The sequence below is a fragment of the Myxocyprinus asiaticus genome, chromosome 12, assembly GCF_019703515.2.
Source record: "Myxocyprinus asiaticus isolate MX2 ecotype Aquarium Trade chromosome 12, UBuf_Myxa_2, whole genome shotgun sequence".
Lineage (NCBI taxonomy): Eukaryota > Metazoa > Chordata > Actinopteri > Cypriniformes > Catostomidae > Myxocyprinus > Myxocyprinus asiaticus.
In genome coordinates, this window is record NC_059355.1 from 19,602,992 (window position 1) to 19,626,622 (window position 23,631).

At 43.5% G+C, this 23,631-nt stretch overlaps 1 protein-coding gene across 4 annotated transcripts in view; it reads left to right on the forward strand.

The window, feature by feature from the left end:
- Window positions 1-23,631, forward strand: part of card14 (caspase recruitment domain family, member 14) — a 69,279-nt gene that overhangs the window by 4,739 nt on the left and 40,909 nt on the right. For all 4 annotated transcript variants that reach the window (XR_007898616.1, XM_051712034.1, XM_051712035.1 and 1 more), the window contains exons 3-10: window positions 11,885-12,091; window positions 12,355-12,473; window positions 13,138-13,296; window positions 13,398-13,517; window positions 13,840-13,965; window positions 15,334-15,483; window positions 15,707-15,832; window positions 18,085-18,188. Coding sequence is in view for 3 of the 4 variants with exons in the window: in XM_051712034.1 (XP_051567994.1) it covers window positions 11,885-12,091; window positions 12,355-12,473; window positions 13,138-13,296; window positions 13,398-13,517; window positions 13,840-13,965; window positions 15,334-15,483; window positions 15,707-15,832; window positions 18,085-18,188 (1,111 nt within the window). In the remaining variant the exon portion in view is untranslated. The remainder of the gene's footprint in view (window positions 1-11,884; window positions 12,092-12,354; window positions 12,474-13,137; window positions 13,297-13,397; window positions 13,518-13,839; window positions 13,966-15,333; window positions 15,484-15,706; window positions 15,833-18,084; window positions 18,189-23,631) is intronic.

The following is a 23,631-nucleotide window of genomic DNA, read 5'->3' on the forward strand; positions in this document are numbered from 1 at the left end:
CCGCCATCACCCCTGGAAAATCATCCTCCATTCTTATCATTGCGGCTAATGGTTCCAGGGCAAGACAGAACAATAATGGGGAAAGAGGGCAACCCTGCCAGGTGCCCCTGTCCAGAGTAAAATAATCTGAAATTAATCTATTTGTTTGTACCGCCACTACCGGGTGTCTATAAAGTAATTTAATCCATCCAATAAATGTATTCCCAAACCCGCACATTACCACAATCTTAAAAAGATAATCCCATTCTTCCATATCAAACGCCTTTTTGGCATCAAGTGAGATGGCAGCGACTGGAGTCTGATCATTCACCACTGACCGCATATTATTGATGAAACGCCTAATGTTATCAGAGTAGCTATTTCCCAGAATAAACCCCACCTAATCTATATGTATAAGTGATGTCATAACTTTAATCAGTTAGCCAACATTTTTGACAATATTTTAACGTCTAGCTGGATCAGAAAAACTGGATGGTAACTCTTAAACTCACTTGGATCTTTGTCCTTTTTAAGAATCAGACTGCTCCAGGCTTGCATCATGGTTGTTGGAAGCTTTCCATTCTTTAATGATTCCATATAAACTTCTAGCAAAAGTGGAGCCAATTCTGTAGCATAAGATCTCAAAAACTCAGTGACAAAGCCATCTGGCCCCAGAGCTTTGCCTGTAGGCAAGGCCTTAATTATCTCGACAAGCTCTTCCAAGGTTATCTCAGAATCAAGATAATTATTTTGCTCAATTGTCTGTTTAGGGAGTTATAATGGTTCAGTTCAGTTTCCTCGAACGGTCAAGTGAATGTTCAGTGAGTCGGTCCACTTGGCTGCAACATGAGTTCCACAAAATAACTTACTCAGTCCATTGACTTTATGAAGGACATTGCTTGTTGGGGACATGTAAATATTTTATGGCCATCCTTAGCATCTATTCTCAATTTGGCCGGGAACATCAGTGCAAAATGCGACCTTCCGTTGATGTAAGAGTTTCTTGCATTCCTTGAAACGATCACGTTTCTCTCTTGTCGGGAACAAGAAAATGCTGTGGTTCTTCCAAGAAAGCCTTCCTTTACTCCTCGCCTCGCGTAACATGAGATTTTTATCAGATGATCTCAGAAATTTGGCCAGAATTGATCGGGGCCTATCTCCCTCAGCAGATTGCCGAGCCGGAACCCTGTGAGCTCACTTGACTGTTATGTCAAGCAGACTCGGAAGGAGCCCGTCCAGGAATTTCACCATATCCCGAACTTCTTTGGCCTCAGGAATTCCAACAATCTGGACATTATTCCAGCGACTACGATTTTCCATATCCTCCAACTTTTCCCTGATGCACTCCAAATATGCCTTGGCTAACAGTTTAGCAGCTAATTCCCTCTCTGATGACTCCAGTTAATCAATCCATTTCTTGACATCTCCCACTCTTGTAACCACCTCAGTGAATTTCGTCTCCAAGGCAGTGATCGATTGACGTATTACAACAAGATCCTCCAAGTCAGCAACGACCTTCATCAGCATTGCCAACAAGTTCAACAATTCTCACCGAATTTCCCTCACTTCTCCTGCCAAATTGGCTCCCTGGTCCGCAGCCCTGTCAGGGGCATCAGCTTGAGCACGTAAGTGTCTTTTAATGTCTCCAGAGTCTGAGGATTTTGAATTCTTTGACATGTTGTATTCCTAGAACAGTTAAGGATCAGGGTGTATTGAATCTCACCAGTTTATGACATAAAAAGTATTAAAACCAGCAAAGTGCGCAGAGCTCGCCGTTCATATGTCCAAACCTCGCACGGTGTCATGTGACTCGACAGTATATAATTTTTTTTAATCCACTTAGCAACACATACTAAACCAATAGAGCATTATAAAATATCAAATTTTAGATAACAGATTAAAAACAGAGGAATTCACTTTAGGGGCATTTTGTCACCACATTGTAAATATTTGGGACATTTTTGACACTTTCAGTGGCAATTTTGCTGCGAGCCCTGGTTCATTTCTGTCCTTGCTGACTAACTTTCTAAATGCATGACAAGCTTACTCAAAGCTAAGTTTTGATCTAGACTGGTAACTGAAATGTTGTAGGTTTAAAACCCCAGGGACCGGGGAGTCACATTACGCAATTTGAGGATCGGACATGTGAATGACAAGCTCTGCGCACTTTGCTAGTTTTAATACTTTTAATCACATAAACCGGTAAGATTCGATATACTCCGTTCCATAACTGTTCTAGGAGGACAATATGTCAAAGAATTCAAAATCCTCAGGCTCTGGAGACATTAAAAGACACTTACATGCCCAAGCTGACACCCCCCAAGCAGGCCGCAAGCCTGGGAGTCGACTTAGTTGGGGAGGTGCGGGAAATGCGGCGAGAGATGCTGAACATGCGGCAATGCTGACAAAGGTCGTTGCTGACTTGGAGGATCTTGCTGTGATACGTCGATCCTGTCCCGAAGTTCACTGATGTGGTTACAAGAGTGTGGGATGTCGAGAAACGGATTGATTACCTGGAATCATCGGAGAGGGAATTATCTGCTAATCCACTAGCAACCAAGGTGGATTTGGAGCGTGTCTGGGAGAAGATGGAGGACATGGAGAGCCATGGCCGGCGGAATAATGTCCGTATCATCGGAGTTCCTTAGGGAGTAGAGGGACAGGATAAGGTGAAGTTCCTAGAGGGACTTTGTAGCAAGATCTCTGAGTTCTGGGCAAAGGAGGAGTCAGGAGACAGCGATCAGTCAAAGGTGAGTGTTTTATTACTCTCTCTCAGTCTTAATAAATCTTAAACAAAAAGGGCTCTTGATGGCCAAACACACAAACAGCTTCAGGTGGTGGCTCTGGGCTCTCTCTACACTCTGATGCTCTGGCATGCCTTTTCAGGTGTCCCTCCGCCATCACTATAATGAGAGACAGGTGTTAGAGATAATTACGGCCCAGGTGACGAGCCTTAGTGCTCTCCCTCTCCCACAGACCGACACATGACCACGCCCCCCATGCCACATACCCCCATCGCCGACTCAGGCCAGGGCAACATCCGGCCTGCCTACTCCCCCCCATTTCTGGAGAGAAATTCAGCCATGACCACCTGCGCCCCCGGTCTGTGGACCACTTCAAATTTAATGGGCTGAAGAGCCAGATACCAATGGGTGATCCACGCGTTAGTATCCTTCACATGGTGGAGCCACTGCAGAGGAGCGTGATCGGAACAGAGGGTGAAGGCCCGCCCCAGAAGGTAGTAGCGGAGAGTAAGAACAGCCCACTTAATCGCAAGACACTCCTTCTCGATGGTACTATACTTTGTCTCCCTGAAGGAGAGCTTGTGACTAATAAATAGCACTGGCCATTCCTCCCCTACCACCTCCTGTGAGAGCACTGTGCCCTGCAAAATAAAGGGGAGAGAGAGAAGTCAGGTGCATGCAAAAGCGGCCCCCCACACAGTGTGGACTTTACCTTAAGGAAAGCCTGTTGGCACGACTCTATCCACTGGACCGGATCAGTCAGCGGGCTGGTGACATCAGAATAACTAGGCACAAACCTCCGGTAGTAGCCAGCCAGCCCCAAAAACTGCCTTACCTCCTTTTTGGTCTTGGTCGTCAGGCTGCTATCGCTGTGGTTTTGTTAACCTGTTTTCGCACCTGCCTGTGACCCAAGTAGAACCCCAGATACCTAACTTCCACCCACCCAATTGTGCACTTCTTCGGGTTGGTGAGTCCCACCTGCTGCAGCGCTCTCAGGACAGCCCTCAGATGTTGCATATGCCACCGCCAATCAATACTATAAATGATAATATCGTCCAGATATGCGCTGGCATATGCCGTGTGCGGTCTCAGGATCTTGTCCATGAGGCGCTGAAATGTGGCCGTGGCCCCGAACAAACTGAATGGAAGCGTCACGAATTGGTGTAATCAGAACGGTGTGGAAAAAGCCGTTCTTTCTCGGGATATTGGACTTAAAGGAATCTGCCAATAAACATTTGTTAAGTCCAGCGTCGAGTAAAATTGAGCCGCGCCCAACCGATCGAGTAACTCGTCAATTTGCGGCATTGGATAAGTGTTAAATATGGACACCGCGTTCACTTTCCGGTAGTCAACACAGAACCGGACCGAGCCATCGCCTTTTAGTACCAGAACTACCGGGCTGGCCCAATTGCTGTGCGACTCTTGTATTCGCCCATTTCAAGCATTGCCTCTAATTCTTCCTGAACAATCTTTTTCTTGTGCTCAGGAAGACGATGGGGCGGCTACGAACCACTACCCCCAGGGAGGTATCAGTATGGTGCTCTATAAGGTTCGTGCGACCGGAAAGAGGTGAAAACACCTCCGCAAATTCCGCTTGCAACCGGGCAATGTCTGTAAGCTGCGACAGTGAGAGGTGGTCTCCGCAAGGAACCGGGATGAATGAATTTGATTTAGGAGATATCTCTGGCCCGAGCTCTGCCCTCTCCAGAACTACCATCGCCAAGGCTACAGGCACCACCTCCCTCCATGGTTTGCGGAGGTTGAGGTGGTAGATTTGACGTGCCCCTCGAGATCTCCAACTCGTCGTGTGACCTCAAAGGGTCCTTGCCACTTGGTGAGTAATTTGGAGCTCAAAGTGGGCAGCAATACAAGCACTTTATCTCCCTGTGCGAATTCCCGTAGTCGTCGTACAGTCGGCGTTGACGTTCTTGCGCTTGGAGTAAATTCTCCTGTGTTACCTGCCCCAAAGTGTGGAGTTTTGCTCTATGGTGAAGAACGTATTGAATTTGTTTTTTTCTATTCAAAGATCCTTCCTCCCAAGCTTCCCGTATGACATCAAGCACGCCGCGCGGCTGACGCCCAAACAGTAGCTCAAATGGGAAAACCCTGTGAAGGCTTACAGGACCGCTCGTACTGCAAATAACAGGGGTTCGAGCCACGTATCCCAATTTTTAGCGTCTTCGTGTACGAACTTACAAATGATGTTTTTCAAGTTCTTATTAAATCGTTTGACCAACCCGTCGGTTTGCAGGTGATAAACACTGGTGTGAATTGACTTAATGCCTAATAATTGATACAGTTTACGTAGTGTACATGACATGAATGTTGTGCCTTGGTCAGTGAGGATTTCTTTTGGAATCCCCACTCGGGAGATAATTTTGAAGAGTGCCTCCGCAACACAACGTGCTGAGATGTTGCGAAGAGACACTGCTTCTGGATATCGCTTTGCATAGTCCACCAGAAGTAGTACAAAGCGATGCCCATGTGCATTCTGCTCTAATGGTCTGACGAGGTCCATGCCAATTCTCTCGAAGGGGATCTCGATCAACGAGGCGCTTTTGGGGTGGCCAGCGGATTCACCAACTGGCATTCACAGCATGCCGCACACCATTTGCGTACGTCGCCGTGAATGCCCGGCCAAAAGAAACGGGCCATTATGCCGTTCAAAGTTTTTTCGTGAGCTAAGTGGCCAGCCTTTGGGTTATAATGAACCACCTGGAAAAGTGTTTCCCAATGGCTCTTTGGTACTAATAGCTGCATTGTATTCTCTTTGGTCTGAGTGCCCTGCGTCACTTGATACAACCGCTCTTTAATAATAGAAAAGTATGGGTATGTGAGCGCAACATTAGGCTGGAGCTGTTGACCATCAATTACTTTCACCTGGTCAAAGGCGTGCTTGAGGGACTCGTCACGCGACTGCTCCAGAGGGAGCATCCTGACGCGGAGCAGATGTCGACGGCCCTGGCACCACCTCCTCTGCCATAGCATCACACTATTTTGCAGGACCCATACACACACAATACCCTCAATAAATTATTAAATCCAGGCCAACTGAAAAAAAACTTGATCGCTGCCTCCTGGAAATGCCACCATGTAGTCCTCTGCCAGCTGGACGGTCTCCTCCGGGCAGTGGCATTGGACCCACTCGGACATTCCTCGTGGAAGCTGGGCGACGAACTGCTCCAGTAACACCAGGTCGACTACATCCACGACGCCGCGGGTTCCCTCCGCCAGCAACCATTTCCAGCAGGCATCCCAGAGCTTCTGAGCAAAAGCAAATGGGCGGTCGTGCTTCCCGAAACTCAGAGACCAAAAGAGCTGATGGCTTTGTTTGGGGCTACGACCAACCCGTTGCTGGATGGCCTTCTTGAGATGTTGATAATTGAGGAGGCTGTCGGTGGGAAGTTGTAGTGCAGCCAGCTGCACCTCCCCGGAGAGTAAGGGCCATAGCCGGGCCACCCACTGGTCAGGAGTCCATGTCCAGACCTCCTCCATATTCTCAAAGAGGTCCAGAAAGGTCTCCTGGTCATCGTCCGGCCCCATTTTCATTAGGGCCGCGGGTGGGGTGGGTTCCGGGGAGGTTGCATCACCAGCCCCCTCTCTGGCGATCAGGCTCCGGAGCACCTGCCGGTCCTCCACTTGTGCCTGGAGCAGGACTTTGAAACGTTGTTCCGGCTCTAGGCATATGTCCATGAGGGCCTGGTGTTGAGTCTGCTGGATGCTGGCGAGGGTTTTGAAGACTTCGCCCAGCGGTGAGGACTCCATAACGGTGTACTCCTCCAAAGCCGGGTTTTCGGCACCACTGTAGCAAGATCTCTGAGTTCTGGGCAAAGGAGGAGTCAGGAGACAGCGAACAGTCAAAGGTGAAGGTTTTATTACTCTCTCTCAGTCTTAATAAAACTTAAACAAAAAGGGCTCTTGATGGCCAAACACACAAACAGCTTCAGGTGGTGGCTCTGGTCTCTCTCTCCACTCTGACACTCTGGCGTGCCTTTCCAGGTCCAAAGCACAAGAAATCGTGGAATTAGAAGGGAATATTAAAAGTGCCGAAGCAGAGCTGAAGCACCGAATGTCATCTAATGGCCTCAGAGAATTGACCCGATTGAAATACAGATATAATACTATTTTGTTGCGGAAGGTGGAGTTTTGGCTATTCAGGGCAAGATAGTCATACTTTGAGTCAGGGGATAAGGTAGAGAAACTCTGGCTAGATATATAAAACAGAGAGAGTCTTTTTTTTACCATTCCCTCAGTGAAATCTGCTGGTGGTGAAATATTTACTTCGGCTATTGATATTAATAATGCTTTTAAGAATTCTATCTTGATCTTTAAAGTTCCATGTCTTCATCTACTGAAGAGGATAATAGAAACTTTGTGGAACCATTAGAAGTTCCTAAACTGACGGCTGAGCAAAAAAATTCTCTTGATTCTGAGATAAACTTAGAGGACCTTGGCGAGGTAATTAAGGCCTTGCCTACAGGCAAGGCTCCGGGGCCAGCTGGCTTTGCCGCTGAATTTTTTAGATCTTGTGCTACAGAACTGGCTCCACTTTTGCTAGAAGTTTATACAGAGTCATTAAAGAATGGAAAGCTTCCAACAACCATGATCAGTTTGGCTCTTAAAAAGCACAAAGATCCAAGTGAGTGTAAGAGTTACCGTCCAATTTCCCTGATCCAGCTAAAAGTTAAAATATTGTCAAAAATGTTGGCTAACCGATTAAGTAAAGTTACGACATCTCTTATACATATAGATCAGGTGAGGTTTATTCAAGGCCATAACTCTTCTGATAACATTAGGAGTTTCATTAATATCATGTGGGCAGTGGTGAACGATCAGACTCCGGTCGCTGCTATCTCGGTTGATGCCGAAAAGGCGTTTGATATGGTAGAATGGGATTATCTTTTTAAGATTTTGGAAATGTATGGGTACCTGGGTTTGTTTAATAAAAAATGGGGCAGCTATTTAGCCTTTTTAGAAGGCTCTCGGGGAGGGGCAGTGGAGAAAGGTTTGTAGTTTTAAATGTGTGTGTGCAACCTTATTGTTTTTTGGAAGTATACTTTTTATGTTTTATTTATGTTTCATTGTCAGTTTAACTTTTGACCACTGGGGTGCATGTTTATGTCAGGTGTGGTGGGGGGGATGTTCGGGGGGGAAGGGTTATAATTTTATATAATTTGATTCCACATTTTCTGTTATGTCATTTTAAGTTGTATGGAATCAATACAAATTCGGTAATAGTTTTATTAGGTGGATCAAGTTACTTTATAGAAACCCGGTAGCGGTGGTTCAAACGAAGTGATTAATTTCAGATTATTTTATTCTGGATAGGGGCACCCGGCAGGGTTGCCCTCTTTCCCCATTATTGTTCTTTCTTGCCCTGGAACCATTAGCAGCCACGATAAGAAAGGAGGAGGATTTTCCAGGGGTGATGGCAGGAAGTGTGGCACATAAGCTTTTGTTTTACACAAATTATATTTTATTATTTGTCTCTGACCCTACTAGATCTATGCCTTGCCTCCATAGAATTATTAATTCCTTTTCTAAGTTCTCAAGATACAGAGTGAACTGGTCTAAATCTGAAGCTTTGGCTCTGACAGTGTACTGGCCGGTAACGGCTTTTCAGCTGGGCGCCTCCCAGTGGCTCAAACAGGGCATTAAGTATAATTTTATATAATTTGATTCCACATTTTCTGTTATGTCTGTTTAAGTTGTTGTATGGAATCAATAAAAATTGTTAATAAAGACAAATAATAGTTTGGGGAAAAAAAACCCAAGCACCATTCCATCCTTGACATTCACAGACACTTACAGTTGAAGTCAGAAGTTTACATACACCTTAGCCAAATACATTTAAACTCAGTTTTTCACAATTCTTGACATTTAATCATATAAAACATTCCCCATTCACTACTTTATTTTAAGAATGTGAAATGTCGGGCCCTGGATAACTCAGTGAGTATTGATGCTGACTACCATCCCTGGAGTTGGGAGTTCGAATCCAGGGTGTGCTGAGTGACTCCAGCCAGGTCTCCTAAGCAACCAAATTGGCCCGGTTGCTAGGGAGGGTAGAGTCACATGGGGTAACCTCCTTGTGGTCGTGATTTGTGGTTCTCGCTCTTGGTGGGGCGTGTGGTAAGTTGTGCGTGGATTGCAGAGAGTAGCATGAGTCTCCACATGCTGGGAGTCTCCACGGTGTCATGCACAATGTGCCACATGATAAGATGCGTGGATTGACGGTCTCAGAAGTGGAAGCAACTGAGACTTGTCCTCCACCACCCGGATTGAGGTGAGTAACCATTCCACCACGAAGACCTACTAAGTAGTGGGAATTGGGCATTCCAAATTGGGGAGAAAAGGGGATAAAAAATAAATAAAATAAGAATGTGAAATGTCAGAATAATAGAGAGAATTATTTATTTCATCTTTTATTCCTTTCATCACATTCCCAGTGGGTCAGAAGTTTACATACACTTTGTTAGTATTTGGTAGCATTGCCTTTAAATTGTTTAACTTGGGTCAAATGTTTTGGGTAGCTTTTCACAAGCTTCTCACAATAAGCTGGAATTTTGGCCCATTCCTCCAGACAGAACTGGTGTAACTGAGTCAGGTTTGTAGGCCTCCTTGCTCACACACACTTTTTCAGTTCTGCCCACAAATTTTCTATCGTATTGAGGTCAGGGCTTTGTGATGGCCATTCCAATACCTTGACTTTGCTGTCTTTAAGCCATTTTGCCACAACTTTGGAGGTACGCTTGGGGTCATTGTCCATTTGGAAGACCCATATGTGACTGAGCTTTAACTTCCTGGCTGATGTCTTGAGATGTTGCTTCAATATATCCACATAATTTTCCTTTCTTATGATTCCATCTATTTTGTGAAGTGCACCAGTCCCTCCTGCAGCAAAGCACCCCCACAACATGATGCTGCCACCCCCATGCTTCATAGTTGGGATGGTGTTCTTCAGCTTGCAAGCCTCACCCTTTTTCCTCCAAACATAACGATGGTCATTATGTCCAAACAATCCAATTTTTGTTTCATTAGACCAGAGGACATTTCTCCAAAATGTAAGATCTTTGTCCCCATGTGCACTTGCAAACTGTAGTCTGGATTTTTTATGGCAGTTTTGGAGCAGTGGCTTCTTCCTTGCTAAGCAGCCTTTCAGGTTATGTTCTGGGATTGATTTGCACTTTTCGCACCAAACTACGATTCATCTCTAGGAGACAGAATGTGTCTCCTTTCTGAGCGGTTTGATGGCTGCGTGGTCCCATGGTGTTTATACTTGTGCACTGTTGTTTGTACAGTTGAACATGGTACCTTCAGGCATTTGGAAATTACTCCAAAGGATGAACCAGACTTGTGGAGGTCCACAAATTTCTTTCTGATGTCTTGGCTGATTTCTTTTGATTTTCCCATGTTGTCAAGCAAAGAGGCACTGAGTTTGAAGGTAGGCCTTAAAATACATCCACAGGTACACCTCCAATTCAGTACACCTCCTGTCAGAAGCTAATTGGCTAATTGTCTAAAGGCTTGACATCATTTTCTAGAATTTTCCAAGCTGCTTAAAGGCACAGTTAACTTAGTGTATGTAAGCTTCTGACCCACTAGAATTGTGATATAGTCAATTAAAAGTGAAACAATCTGTCTGTAAACAATTGTTGGAACAATTACTCGTGTCATGCACAAAGTAGATATCCTAAACGACTTGCCAAAACTATAGTTTGCTAATATTAAATCTGTGGAGTGGTTAAAAAATGAGTTTTAATGACTTCAACCTAAGTGTATGTAAACTTCTGACTTCAATTGTATACCACAGGTCTGTTAAATGTTTGATCCTGATTGGTTCACGGACGTTCTAATGTGTGCAATTACGGTTCCATATGACTTTGCCAAATTATTTCAGCTATTTCAAAGAGCCCTACAGGCTACCACAACAAAATAACCAGTTAAAACAAAGTCATTGGTTAAGTACAGTGGTTAAGAACCTCAAAACAATGTCTAAAATATCTTACATTTATTTCAGTTTTGGTTAAAAAGAGCCCTCGCGCTCCCTCATCTCCCCCGCACTTACACACGCTTGCGCACACACACACACACACACACACACACTCGCACGTGCGCGCGCATACACACACATCTGCATGCACTACCTTTTTACTCCTATGCCGAAAAGCAGCGCATCCTCTGTTGCTAGTTCTAACGCACTATCTTGTTACTTCAGTAAGTGCTCCAGTAAAGCAGCGCAATCCTTGCAGTCCTTCGTTGCTAGTTCTAAGGTGACGTTTTCGAATTAGCAACGAAGGCTCGGACTGTATTAAAGCAGGGCGCTGAATCTGTGATGAAAGAAAGTAGTTCCACTCATAAGAGTGTTTTAGGGACGAAAACCAGAAAATGTTTTGAGATAAAACCCTGAATGATGTCTTAAGGTGTGGTAACCGTGGTATAATCGGAATAATTGACTCTGGCCCGTTAAATTGTTTAAAAATAATGCACACCCGAGGTGTAACGGCATTGCCACCTCGGGTCTGCATTATTTGTAAACAATTCAACAGTCTGTTGTCAATTATTCCTTAATTAGGCCACAACCACACCAATGGATTTTCAGTTGAAAATTCAGTTTTCTGTTTCCGTCATAGATTTACGACACAGTTTTCTGTTTCCTTTTTTTCCCAAGTATGCCGTACTGGGGAGCATTTTTGAAATGATGTGGTCCTGTTCACTCTAATACATTTTTGTTTGAAAAAATGAGAAGCGTTTAGAAAATGTTTTCCATTATGGAGTTTTCAACTGTAAACTGATTAGTGTGGATATGGCCTAATACATTTTTGTTTGAAAACACATTGGTTTTGCTACTTTACGCCTCCATGCTAGAACAGTGTTTTCCTCCACTGAAAACAGTGTGTTTAGAAAACACTCTCCATTACTGCATACTATGGAAAACAATGACATTAGGAAACTGAAAACTGCGTTTTAGTGTGAATGTGGAGGAAAACACCGTTCCAGTGTTAATGTGTAAATGTAGCATTTTCAGTCGAAAAAATAGCATGGAACCGTTGATGTGGGCTCAATCCCAAGTTACTGCAAATGGGCTAAACCTGTAAGTGTACAGTAGTAGCTCAATGACTAATTTGTAATTGGTAAAACCTTGCTTCTGTGCTTGCCAGGCCTGATAAAGTACACTGAGTTGACAGAGTACTTGGTTCGTGCGGTGAGCAGTATGCAGACAGAGCTGCAGGAGGCGCGACACGAGGCTGTGCGACTGCAAACCCGATGCAGTGAGCTGGAGGGGAAACTGGGGCAGGCACAACAGAATGTTGAAGAGTACAGCCATATGCAGGGAGAGCTTGAGCGACTGCGCAGTCAGCTGGCAGGTGTGTATTTAACATAGCATAGCATAACATTAACAAATAATTTATAAACATATGTAATGCTTTACAGATTAGTAGTATATGAACATTCAAATATGAATATATTGAAAAAATATTAATCAAAGTTTCATGACATTTCTAATTCTTGAAGGTGCATTAACTAATAATTGTTATGTTTTTAAAAGTTAATAATGAAAGTTAATATTATTAAAGTGTTAAAGCTTTGTATGTGTAGATACATAAATGATAAGCTGTCTTTTGTGCAGGTTTACACAGAGACTGGCTAAAACAGAAAGATGAGAAGTATGATCTGTATGTCAGATACACCACAGCTGTGGAGGAGAAGTCTGCGTCCAGTGTATGCAACAGAGACCTGCATCTGCAGGTGAGGAAGCGAACTCTGAGAGTGCTTTGTGTGTGACTGTAGTTTCCCTTCAGCAGACATACAGTAAACCAGTTGCCTTCTCTCCTTGGTTTCCACCACCAGATGCAAATCTTAACATATTTAGAGATTTTAGGATGTGTGTGTGTGTGTGTTGTCATTCTCTCCTTTGACTCTCTCTCTCTCTCTCTCTCTCTCTCTCTCTCTCTCTCTCTCTATATATATATATATATATTGCTTTTCACATATCTGTGTAATGTATTACATAGCTTCCATAATCATATTGGTGATCACTTATATTTGGTCCAATTTTACTAAATTTGTGAAGAACTTTTTATGTTTCCACATTTACAGGGTAGTTGAGTTTAAGCCATTTGTTTACAGAAACCTGAACCCATATCCTTTTCATTTTTTGCTCCATTAACAAAACAAAATGCTGAAGATTTTTTTTTTTTCTTTTTTTTGTCGCTCTACCACACCTACTCAACAAAAAGCAAATGTTTCAAAAGCATCAAACTCAATGCCCTTGACAGAGAACCAATAATAGGACCAAAAGAAATACTATAATCATCACAACAAAATACTTTCTTTGGATAACAATCAACCAAACAGGTTTCTGTGGGTTGTTTTTCAGTAACTTAAGGGCACAATGCAAACTCTTTTCCAGGTTTACCAGCTACAATGTGAATTAAGGAAGGCTCAGAAAGAGACAGAATTCCAGAGGCAGTGTTCCTTAAGAAATAATTCTCCTAGTGACACACAGCGGCTCCAGGAAGAGGTCAACGCTCTACGTGCAAAGTTAATTGTGCTTGAGAAATTCTCCCCGGTGAATGAAAGATCCATTTTTATATCACAAGTGACAATTTTGGGACTCAGCTTTATTCTACTTATTTTCATTGTTAATCTGTCTATCTGTCTTTCATTCAGGCATGCCAAGATATCCTGGCTCATGATCTGAAGGAGGCCAGAGACAGACGTTCAGAACTAGCTGAGGAGGTTAGTAGACTCAGAGAGGAGAATGAACGACTCCAGCAGGAGAAAGAGGAGGTAAGACTCTTCATCTTTAAGCTTAGTACTGTCTATTTATTTGGCTTTCTATATATATATATATATATATATATATATATATATATATATATATATATATATATATATATATATATATATATATTGTTTTTTTTTTTTTTTTTTTTTTCCAGTTTGTTCTGCATTAGACCATATTATTTTAACTGACAACATTTTAACACCTTTCAGGAATTTATATTATGTTTATTTCTTTGCATCTAGTACCTTTCTCTTTATCTCTTTTCTTTTAAATATACACCTTTTTACTGACACCCTCATCACACTTCCCTCCTTCGCCCTTCAGCTCCTGGAACAGAAGGACTGTTTGACCCTGGAGGTGGAGAAGTTGACTGTGGACTGTGAGATGTACCAGCACAAGAGCGCACTGTTCCAGAGTCAGCTGGGAGAAGTCCAGGCTGAGAGAGACAGGGTCAGCATCATCAGACTTCTTTATGACAATACAAATTCATTATACCAATCTTACAAAGGCTTAATGTTAAACGATGCTGAAATCAGTTTTTACAGTATCTGTATAAAATCCAGTTTAGTGTTTCCAAGAATGGAATACGGTATAGAGAATATCTCTTTATTTGTGAGGAATGTCACTAAACTACATATTACTACATGCTTCCAAAATTCACTTCAACATACACTACTGTTCAAAAGGGGTCACTTGCCTGAAATGTTTCTCATGATCTTAAAAACCTTTTGATCTGAAGGCGTATGCTTAAATGTTTGAAATTAGTTTTGTAGACAAAAATATAATTGTGCCAACATATTAATTTATTTAATTACAAAACTAAAATTTTATTAAAAAATAAAAAATTTGAAATGGATGACTTGGACCAAATAATTAAGAAAAGCAGCCACTAAGTGCCCAGCATATAGATGGGAACTCCTTCAATACTGTTTAAAAAGCATCCCAGGATGATACCTCAAGAAGTGGAGTGGTGGTGGCATAGTGGGCTAAAGCACAGAACTGGTAATCAGAAGGTTGCTGGTTCGATCCCCACAGCAACCACCATTGTGGCTTGGGCAGGGCACTTTACTTCAGGTTGCTCCAGGGGTTTGTACCTGTGATAAATGCACTGTAAGTCGCTTTGGATAAAAGCGTCTGCCAAATGCATAAATGTAAAATGTAAATGTTGGTTGAGAAAATGCCAAGAGTACATTTCTGCAAAATCTAGGCAAAGTGTGGCTACTTTGAAAATGCTAAAATATAACATAGTTTTGATTTATTATTTTATTTTTTTAGTCACAACATAATTCCCATATTTCCATTTCTATTATTCCATAGTTGTGATGACTTTATTATTCTAAAATGTGAAGAAAAAAAAAAAGAAAGAAAGAATGAGTAAGTGACCCTAAACTTTTGAACTGTAGTGTATGTTTTTAAACATTGAATCTTTAGACACCTAGTATCCATTAAGCCACAGCAGAGTACAGCTCAGAGGTGGTCTATTCCTTTGTATTTAAATTTATTTTCACATGACTTCTAATGTCAGCTACTTTTAGAAGCTGGGGTATCAGGCTGGCAGACAGTTAATCCTGACAGGAAAAATACATTAGTGTAACTTCTCTGCTTTCACCCCATTTAGTTTAAACAAATTAAAAAAAAGAGAAAAAAACTAAAAACGCTTAAGACTGACAACTCTATTCCAGACAGGTCCTGCTGCAGGTTTCACTTTCCTAAATATATGTTTCTTTTTCGTACTGAAAGAAAATGTTTATGTCATGTCACTATTGGGAAATGGAAGCTTTCCAAATAACATATGCTGGGTGTGGGTTTTATCTTTAGGCATATTTGTCCCGTGATGAGGCACAAGCCCACATTGCATGTAGTCTCACGGAGAAGGACACACTGAGAGGCCAACTCATGGAGCTACAGGAGAAGGTGTTCACCATGAACACCTATAGCAGACAAAGAGAGGAAAGAGAAAAATCCAAGGTAACATTCACTCATCAGCCATTCCCATTTTAATATAAATTTGAGACTCAACTAGTCTAATTTGTTGACTGGGCAGAAGATGCTCACATGTATAAATTCAGACCTGAGCCCAATATAGCTCATTCAGTAAATTCAGTCAAATAAAATACAGTACATCCGTGTGACCTAAACACAAGCACATAAAGCCTTTTTTTTTTTTACATTATGTCTCTTGTATGAACAGGACAGGATATTCAGTTGGGAGAGCAGCAGAGACTCATGCAGTGAGTGCCCCCCATGCAGCCCCCAAGCCAGAGCTCAACAACATGCCCTTCACCCTGAGTGTTACCACTTAAATGACACCTCTGAGGTAATGTTATAAAGTTTTTCTCATCTAGTGTGAGTTGAATCACACATGGATGTTTATGGGGGCATCATTGCCATTGTTTATTAAATATTTAAGCGATATCACACAAGCAAGAGTGCTGTTGTACTGGATATCAGCACGGTTGTGATTCGGCCGTAAGCATGAGGGTGCAGGCCAGAGTAGCGAAGGGAACCACAGATTCAGTAATACATGATTGGGACATTTCCATAACATTTCAATAAATAAGAAGTTAATGTCAAGTAACTTGGTATGGCCCATTATTTTGTCTATTTTTACTCGGCTAACGGAAATAGTTTCAAACGAAGCCAAAGCAGAGTCAACCATTGCATGTTACAAAGCAATGCACAGACTGACAGCCTGTTTTGAAAGCAGCAAACACAGACAAGCGGAGAGATAAAAATTATAAAGCGTTCCAATGCTGTTATACTACATATCAGTACTCTTGAAAAGCAGCTGGTCAAATCAGATTAGAACAAACACTTGTATAATATATTGTTACATAGACTTTATGGATGCAGCAGTACTAAGACTAAAATTTGCTGCAGCTACAGACAACCTTTATTTTTCCTTTATAGATCAGTTTAGTGACATGTACACTAAAATGAATGTTTTGTCATGGAACCTAAAAATGTGCTTCATGTGACATCCAAATTAACTGGTTTAATTAATTCAATTCAAAAATGTTATTTAAAGCAATGTTCTGGCTTCAACTCAAGTTAAGTGCAATCGACTGCATTTGTGGCATAATTTTGATTACCACAAAAATTTATTTCAACTCATCCCTCCCTTTCTTTAAAAAAAGTAAAAACCGAGGTTATCAAGTGAGGCACTTGCAATGGAAGTGAATGGGGCCAGTTTCTGAGGGTTTAAAGGCAGAAATGTGAAGCATATAATTCTATAAAAGCACTTACATTAATTCTCCTGTTAAAACTTGTGTATTATTTAAAGTGTAAAGTAGTTTAAATTTTCATTTTACAGTCGTTTTATGGTTTATGCCATTAGGTCGTCATGGCAATGAAGTTGTAAAATAGGATATAACCTTTTAAGGTTAGTAAGCGATTTTATCATGCTAAAATCATGTTAATATGCATATTGTTTATGTCTTGTGGTTATACTTTTGAAATAGTGAGTATTTTAACATTTATGGATTAGCTGTATTCACTTCCATTGTAAGTGCCTCACTGTAACCTTGAAAGAAGGGACGAGTCGATATAATTTTTTGTGATAAGCATCATTATGCCAGAAATGATGTCGATCAAACTTAACTTGGATTGAACCCGGAATATTCCTTTAGTATTACTAAATCAACTTGAAAAATTGGGTTACACTTACACCAACAATAGGCTTTGATCAAGTAGAAATAGATCCTTGAGGTAATGTTTGCAGATACCTCACTTTTCAGCAAGCGAGAATGTTCCAGCACCTGATGAGCTTTTGCAGGAAACATGTATTAAAGACATTACTTTTTAAGTAAATAAGTTGAAGTGAAATAGTTATGGTTACTAACCAGAAGAGATATACTAACGGTCAAAAGTTTTGAAACACTCATTTTTTATTATAATTTTTTTTTTCGCACATTTTAGAATAATAGTAAAGTCATCAAAACTGTGGAATAACATAAATGGAACTATGGGAATTATGTTGTGACTAAACAAAATTCAAAATAAATCAAAACTGTGTTATATTTTAGCATCTTCAAAGTAGTCACCCTTTGCCTAGAATTTGCAGACATGTACTCTTGACATTTTCTCAACCAACTTCTTGAAGTATCACCCTGGGATGCTTTTTAAACAGTATTGAAGGAGTTCCCATCTATGTTGGGCACTTATTGGCTGCTTTTCTTTATTATTTGGTCCAAGTCATCAATTTCAAAAACCGTTTTTTTTTATTATTAAATTTTAGTTTTGTAATGAAATAAATTAATATGGTGGCACAATTATATTTTTGTCTACAAAACTCATTTCAAACATTTAAGCATACGCCTTCAGATCAAAATATTTTTAAGATCATGAGAAACATTTCAGTCAAGTGTTTCAAAACTTTTGACCGGTAGTGTAGGATTCTAGGACTAACCCTCCATAAGAGGTGGAAAAAGCCAGTGGTTAAAGGTGCTCCAAGGCAAAACATCATCTCCATATCTGGCACCTTTATCAAAGGTGTTCCGTTTGTAAATAAAAATGTATTACCACACATAAAATCTTGGAATTCAGTTTGTGTGTGACAATCTATAACAGTTCAGTGATGAAGGAATCAGCAATGTGCGTTCCAGTCAAGTGGAGCCTCCCTGTTCTGAATCTCTCTGCAGACGAGAGTTAGATTTCCCCTTCAGCAATGACAGGTGAGATATTTACAGGTCAACCACTCATACGGTAATATTATTGTAAGAGGCACTTCCTCCCACCTTATACATCATAGCTACATCTTATTTCTGTCTGAGGCACATTTGTTTATTGCTAAAGCTTTTCTGTTTGTACGTCTTCTACAATATAATAAGACCATCCATTAGATTAGTGACTCTTGTTTCCTAGTCTTTGTGGTCCTAACATCACATGTAAATATATTATTAAGTATGTTCCATTGCTGTAATGGACTCGACATGGAGGCGAAGGTAGAATCCATAATGCAAGAAGTTCTTTACAATCAGCAGACAAATCCAATACACAAGGCAGAAACGTAATCGTTGAAGCAGGCAAAATAGTCGTTACACAGGTAATCAGTCCAACCAGGCAAACAGAGCAAAACAGTAATCCAAAATCGGTAATCCAGTAAAGTAGGCACAATGGTCATAACAAGTAGCCAATAAACAAGCAATGAGAATAATGCTTGGTAAGGCAGTGAAACTGGCAATACTTCGCAAAGTAACAACAGAAAAGCATGGCTATTTATATGATGCAAACAGGAAGTCACCATAAAGAAATGGTACAGTGTCAGTTTTCAGGAGAGGGCTCCCTCTGGTGGTCGACTGAAGGCCTCATTCGTTACTTGAATGTCCTTGGCAGCTACCCAAGATCTCTCCTCTGGTCCATAACCTTCCCAGTCCATCAGGTACTGCATCTGGCCCCCTTGACGACATGAGTCTATGATCTCTCTGACCATGTAAGCAGGTGATCCGTCGATCTCCAATGGAGGAGGCTCAGGATCCGTGGTTCCGGGGCCAGATGTCGGGTGGACAGGTTTCAACAATGACACATGAAAGGAAGGAGAGATGCGGTAGTTAGCAGGAAGCTCCAGTTGATAAGTTGCAGGATTGATCTGTCTGATAATTATGAACAGACCAACATACCTGGGGCTGAGCTTCCTGCAGGGTAGCCATACCTTGAGGTCATGTGTAGATAGCCAGACTCTCTGACCAGGCTGGTAGTCGGGGTGGGGACTCCCCGTCGATCAGCTTGGATCCGCTACAATCCCACACCTGCTTGCTCTACCTGATCCAATCATCCACCGCTGGCAACATAGAGGGTTCACCTGACCAAGGGAACATTGGAGGTTGGTAGCCCAGCACACACTGGAAGGGATTGAGTCCAGTAGAGGAGTAAGTGAGGGAGTTCTGGGCATATTCCGCCCATGGGAGGAAGTCGCTCCACCTCTGTTGTTCATGACTGCAGTAACACCTGAGGTATCTGCCTATCTCCTGGTTTAGCCTCTCCACTTGTCCGCTTGCCTGAGGATGATAACCAGACGTGAGGCTGATGTTGATGTCTAGTTGTTTGCAGAAAGCTTGCCAGATTCTGGAGGTAAACTGTGGTCCCTGGTCAGATACTATGTATTCTGGCAGACCATAGATCCTGAAAACTTGGTGGAAAAGAGCGTTAGCGGTCTCCATGGCAGTGGGTAGACCTTTCATGGGGATTAGTCTGCATGACTTAGAGAAACGATCAATGATAACAAAAATGGTGGTATACCCATTGGAGTTTGGCAGATCTGTGATGAAGTCATTGGACAGGTGGGACCAGGGTCTCTGAGGGATAGGCAGTGGTTGTAGAAGTCCGGCTGGCAGTTCTCTGGGGGTCTTTGACTGTGCACATACTTGACATGACTTAATATATGTAGTGACATCATTAATGATTGAAGGCCACCAAAATGAGTTATGTACCAGGCTTATAGTTTTCTGGATGCCAGGGTGTCCAGTACTGAGGGAGGTATGGATCCATTGGACTGTTCTTTGGCGTAGAGTGCGTGGTACATACTGTTTTTTGGAGGGCATTCAGGTGGTGCAGGGTCTGCTTGTTGGGCTCTTTGGATCTCTTCCATGATGTCCCAGCTTATAGGTGCGATGATGAAAGAAGGTGGGAGTATAGATTCATTTTGAGGTGTTCTTAACAGTGTTGGGTCTTGGCCACTCCGTGACTGCCTTGATCTTAGAGTCATCCATCTCAACACCTCTATGGCTAATGATAACACTAAGAACGTTGTATGGGTAACATGGAACTCACATTTCTCTGCTTTCACGTAGAGTTGGTGTTTCAGCAGGCGGGAGAGGACCATTTTAACGTCTTTGATGTGTTGTGCTTTATCTTGAGAGTAAATTAGTATGTCGTCAATGTAGGCAATGACACATCTGTTGAGGAGGTCTCTGAAGATCTCATTGATGAATGACTGGAACACAGCTGGGTCATTGGCCAGGCCATAAGGCGTCGCCTGGTATACATAGTGCCCTCTAGTGGTGATAAATGCGGTTTTCCACTCGTCTCCCTCTCTGATACGAATCAGGTTGTATGCACTTCTCAAATCCAGTTTTGTATAGATGCGTGCTTCACGTAGTTGTTATGTTTCTTGTATGAACAGGACAGGATATTCAGTTGGGAGAGCAGCAGAGATTGTTGTTCCAGGGCAGACAGAACAAGAGGGAGTGGGAGGGAGTACCTGTACTTGATTGTAACTGTGTTCAATCCACGGTAGTCAATGCATGGACGGAGCCTCCCATCTTTCTTCTCAATGAAGAAGAAGCCTGCTTCAGCTGGTGAGGTGGAAGGATGAATGAACCCCGAAGCTAAAGCCTCTTCGACATAAGTCTCCATGGCCATAGTTTCAGGTCTTGACAATGGATAGGCTTTGCTCCTAGGAGGTGTCATGTTGGGTTGTAAATCATCAGCACAGTCCCATGGACGATGAGGGGGTAATTGTGTAAAAAATGCGCAAGCCACTCATCCAAGTTCCACGCAAGGGGGACCAAAAGGGACAACATCGTTGGACGTACCAGCAGGTGGGGCCTCGCGGCGGGGCGGAGCTCGAGGTGCCACACCATGTCGTGGCCGTGCTGAGTCTAAGGACATTGAAGCACTTACCTGGCTCCTTGTGACCACCCCCGGAACAGCCTGGGACGGGGGAGGAAGAGGCCTGTCCTCCTGACCCTTGGAGACTGTCACATCGTAGGCAGATTTGTGCCAGAACTGGGTGCTCAGAGCACCAAACCTGCCAAATAGAGTGGTGGACGGTGGTCGTGATGACGGCCGTGCACACCAGATATGTGACCCAGGGAACAAAGAAACCGCTCTTGCTGAACTCTTGAGTACTGCAGCCACTTGGGCATGCAGCACAATTAAATGCAAAAGGTAACAAAAAGATGGAGAGGTCTGCTTACCGGTTTCGTCGTCCCTGGGTCACCCGTCTCAAGGGTGCTTTGAAGCCTTTCACGGGTTCTGGGCGGCTGTGAGACGGGTGGCGTCTGCTTCCTGCGGTGGGCTCCACGCCGGGGCCGGGCCGAAGGGGCAGACTGTGGCAGAGCCGGTGCAGTCACCACAGGGGGACGTCCTTGGTGAGAAGTAGTCGGGGTGCGGGATCTTGAGCCGCACCGGGGCAGGATATGCCAGATAGCCTCCGTCTACTGCTCCACCATCGAGATCTGCTGGGAAAAGTCATGACGGTGTCACCGAATAGGCCAGCCTGGGAGATGGGGGCAGCAAGGGATCGTGTCCTGTCGGCCTCGCCCATCTCAACCAGGTTGAGCCCAAGGTGGCGCTCCTGTACCACTAATGTGGACATCATCCGCCCGAGAGACCGCACCGTGAACTCCATCGCTCGGAGAGCGATGTCGGTTGCCGAGCGCAGTTCCTGCATCAATCCCGGGGCAGAACTTGCTTTAGCGCCTTGGCAGACTTGCAGGAGAGCCATGGCGTGCAGGGCGGAGGCGGCTTGTCCAGCGGCACCGAAGGCCTTGGCCGTCAGAGATGACGTAAACCTACAGGCCTTGGACAGGGGCTTTCCACGTCAGCCTGTGACTGGGCAATCGTCCCCAAAGGGAGGAGCCCAGCTGAGGCTTCCGCATCCAACTGGATGATCCCGCTCTCCAATGCTGCACTCGAGAGCTCATCACTTTCGCGGGCTCCGAATAAGAGGTCGAACTCGCCATGAGACGAGCCGGCGGACTCATCCGGAAGCCCGATCGGGGCAGACAAGCGTGCTGGGGAATGGGAGGTCCGCGGGGGTATACCCGGCGGAGGCGGTCCCATTGGGGTCCCCAAATCACCCCCAGTGCTAGCCGTGCTGACCTCATACCCGTGGGTAAAAGGACCGAGGCAGGGAGCCTCTGGGGTGGCATGCTTTCTTACGAAGGCAAGCCGCAACCGCATCGTTGCCATGGACATGTCCTCGCAACAAGAACATGACCATCCACGAACACTGTCTTCACGTGAGCAGTGCCCAGACACGAAAGACAGCGATCGTGACCATCAGAAGGCGAGAGATAACGAGCGCAACCAGGAATAACACACAATCGGAAAGGCGTATGTGCCGCTCTTTTAGAGAAATAAACTCTTTTAGAGAAATATACTCTTTTAGAGAAATATACTCTTATTTCTGCCGAAGTGCCCAGGGGCATTCTCTGCATTGCACCAGTGCAGAGGGGGGAGAAGCCACTGAAATGCACCGTCAGATCCAGCAGAGGTGAATGAACAGTCATGGGAATTCAGCTCAGTAAACGTGACCGTTCGGCTCTGAAGAGAAAATCTGAATGAGTGGTTGCATACCAGCTCCTTTTATACTCATATGTCCAGGGGAGTGGCATGCAAATACCACTCACCAATTTTCATTGGCCTTTTATCAAAGACCAGAGGTGTCTCGGGCTCCCAAGAGTGACCCCTAGTGTCACTTCATTGAGACAACGTCGAGTGAGTGACAGATAGGGAACAATTAGACTGACATTAATCTGATCATTGTTTTAAATCACCCTGGTTCCAGGAGATGATAGGATCATGGATAGCCAGCAATGGATGGCCCAGGATGAGAGGATACTTGGGTGAGTTGATGATATAAATTGATGTGATCTCTGTATGAAACAACCCAATCCGTAGTGTCACTGGAACTGTTTGGTGAGTGATGCCTGTCCCTATTGGTGCATTATTCACAGCAGTAATGTTAATGGTGGGTATACAAGGTACTGTAGGGATATGGAGTTCCTGTACTAGACCTTGGTGAATTAATTCAGGGCAGCCCCAGGGTTGACGAGTGCAGAAACACATTTCAGTGTATTACCAAAGGAGAGCTCAATGGGAAGAGTGAAACTGTGTTGTGTGGGAGATGAAATATTCATGGTACTCACAATAGTCCTGGACTCTTGATATTTCTTGCCTTTGTGAGGGCATGTGGAGTTTTGATGATTCCTTTCACCACAGCAATAACACAGTCGCTCCTTATGACGACGATCGCGTTCTTCATCAGAAACTCTGGTATAGGTGATCTGCATCAGATCAGGAGCTTCGGGGCATGCCTGGACTTGACTTTGGACTGATGGTTGTGATTTGGGGATAATCCTTGAGCGTGGTGAATTACACAGTAAATTATCA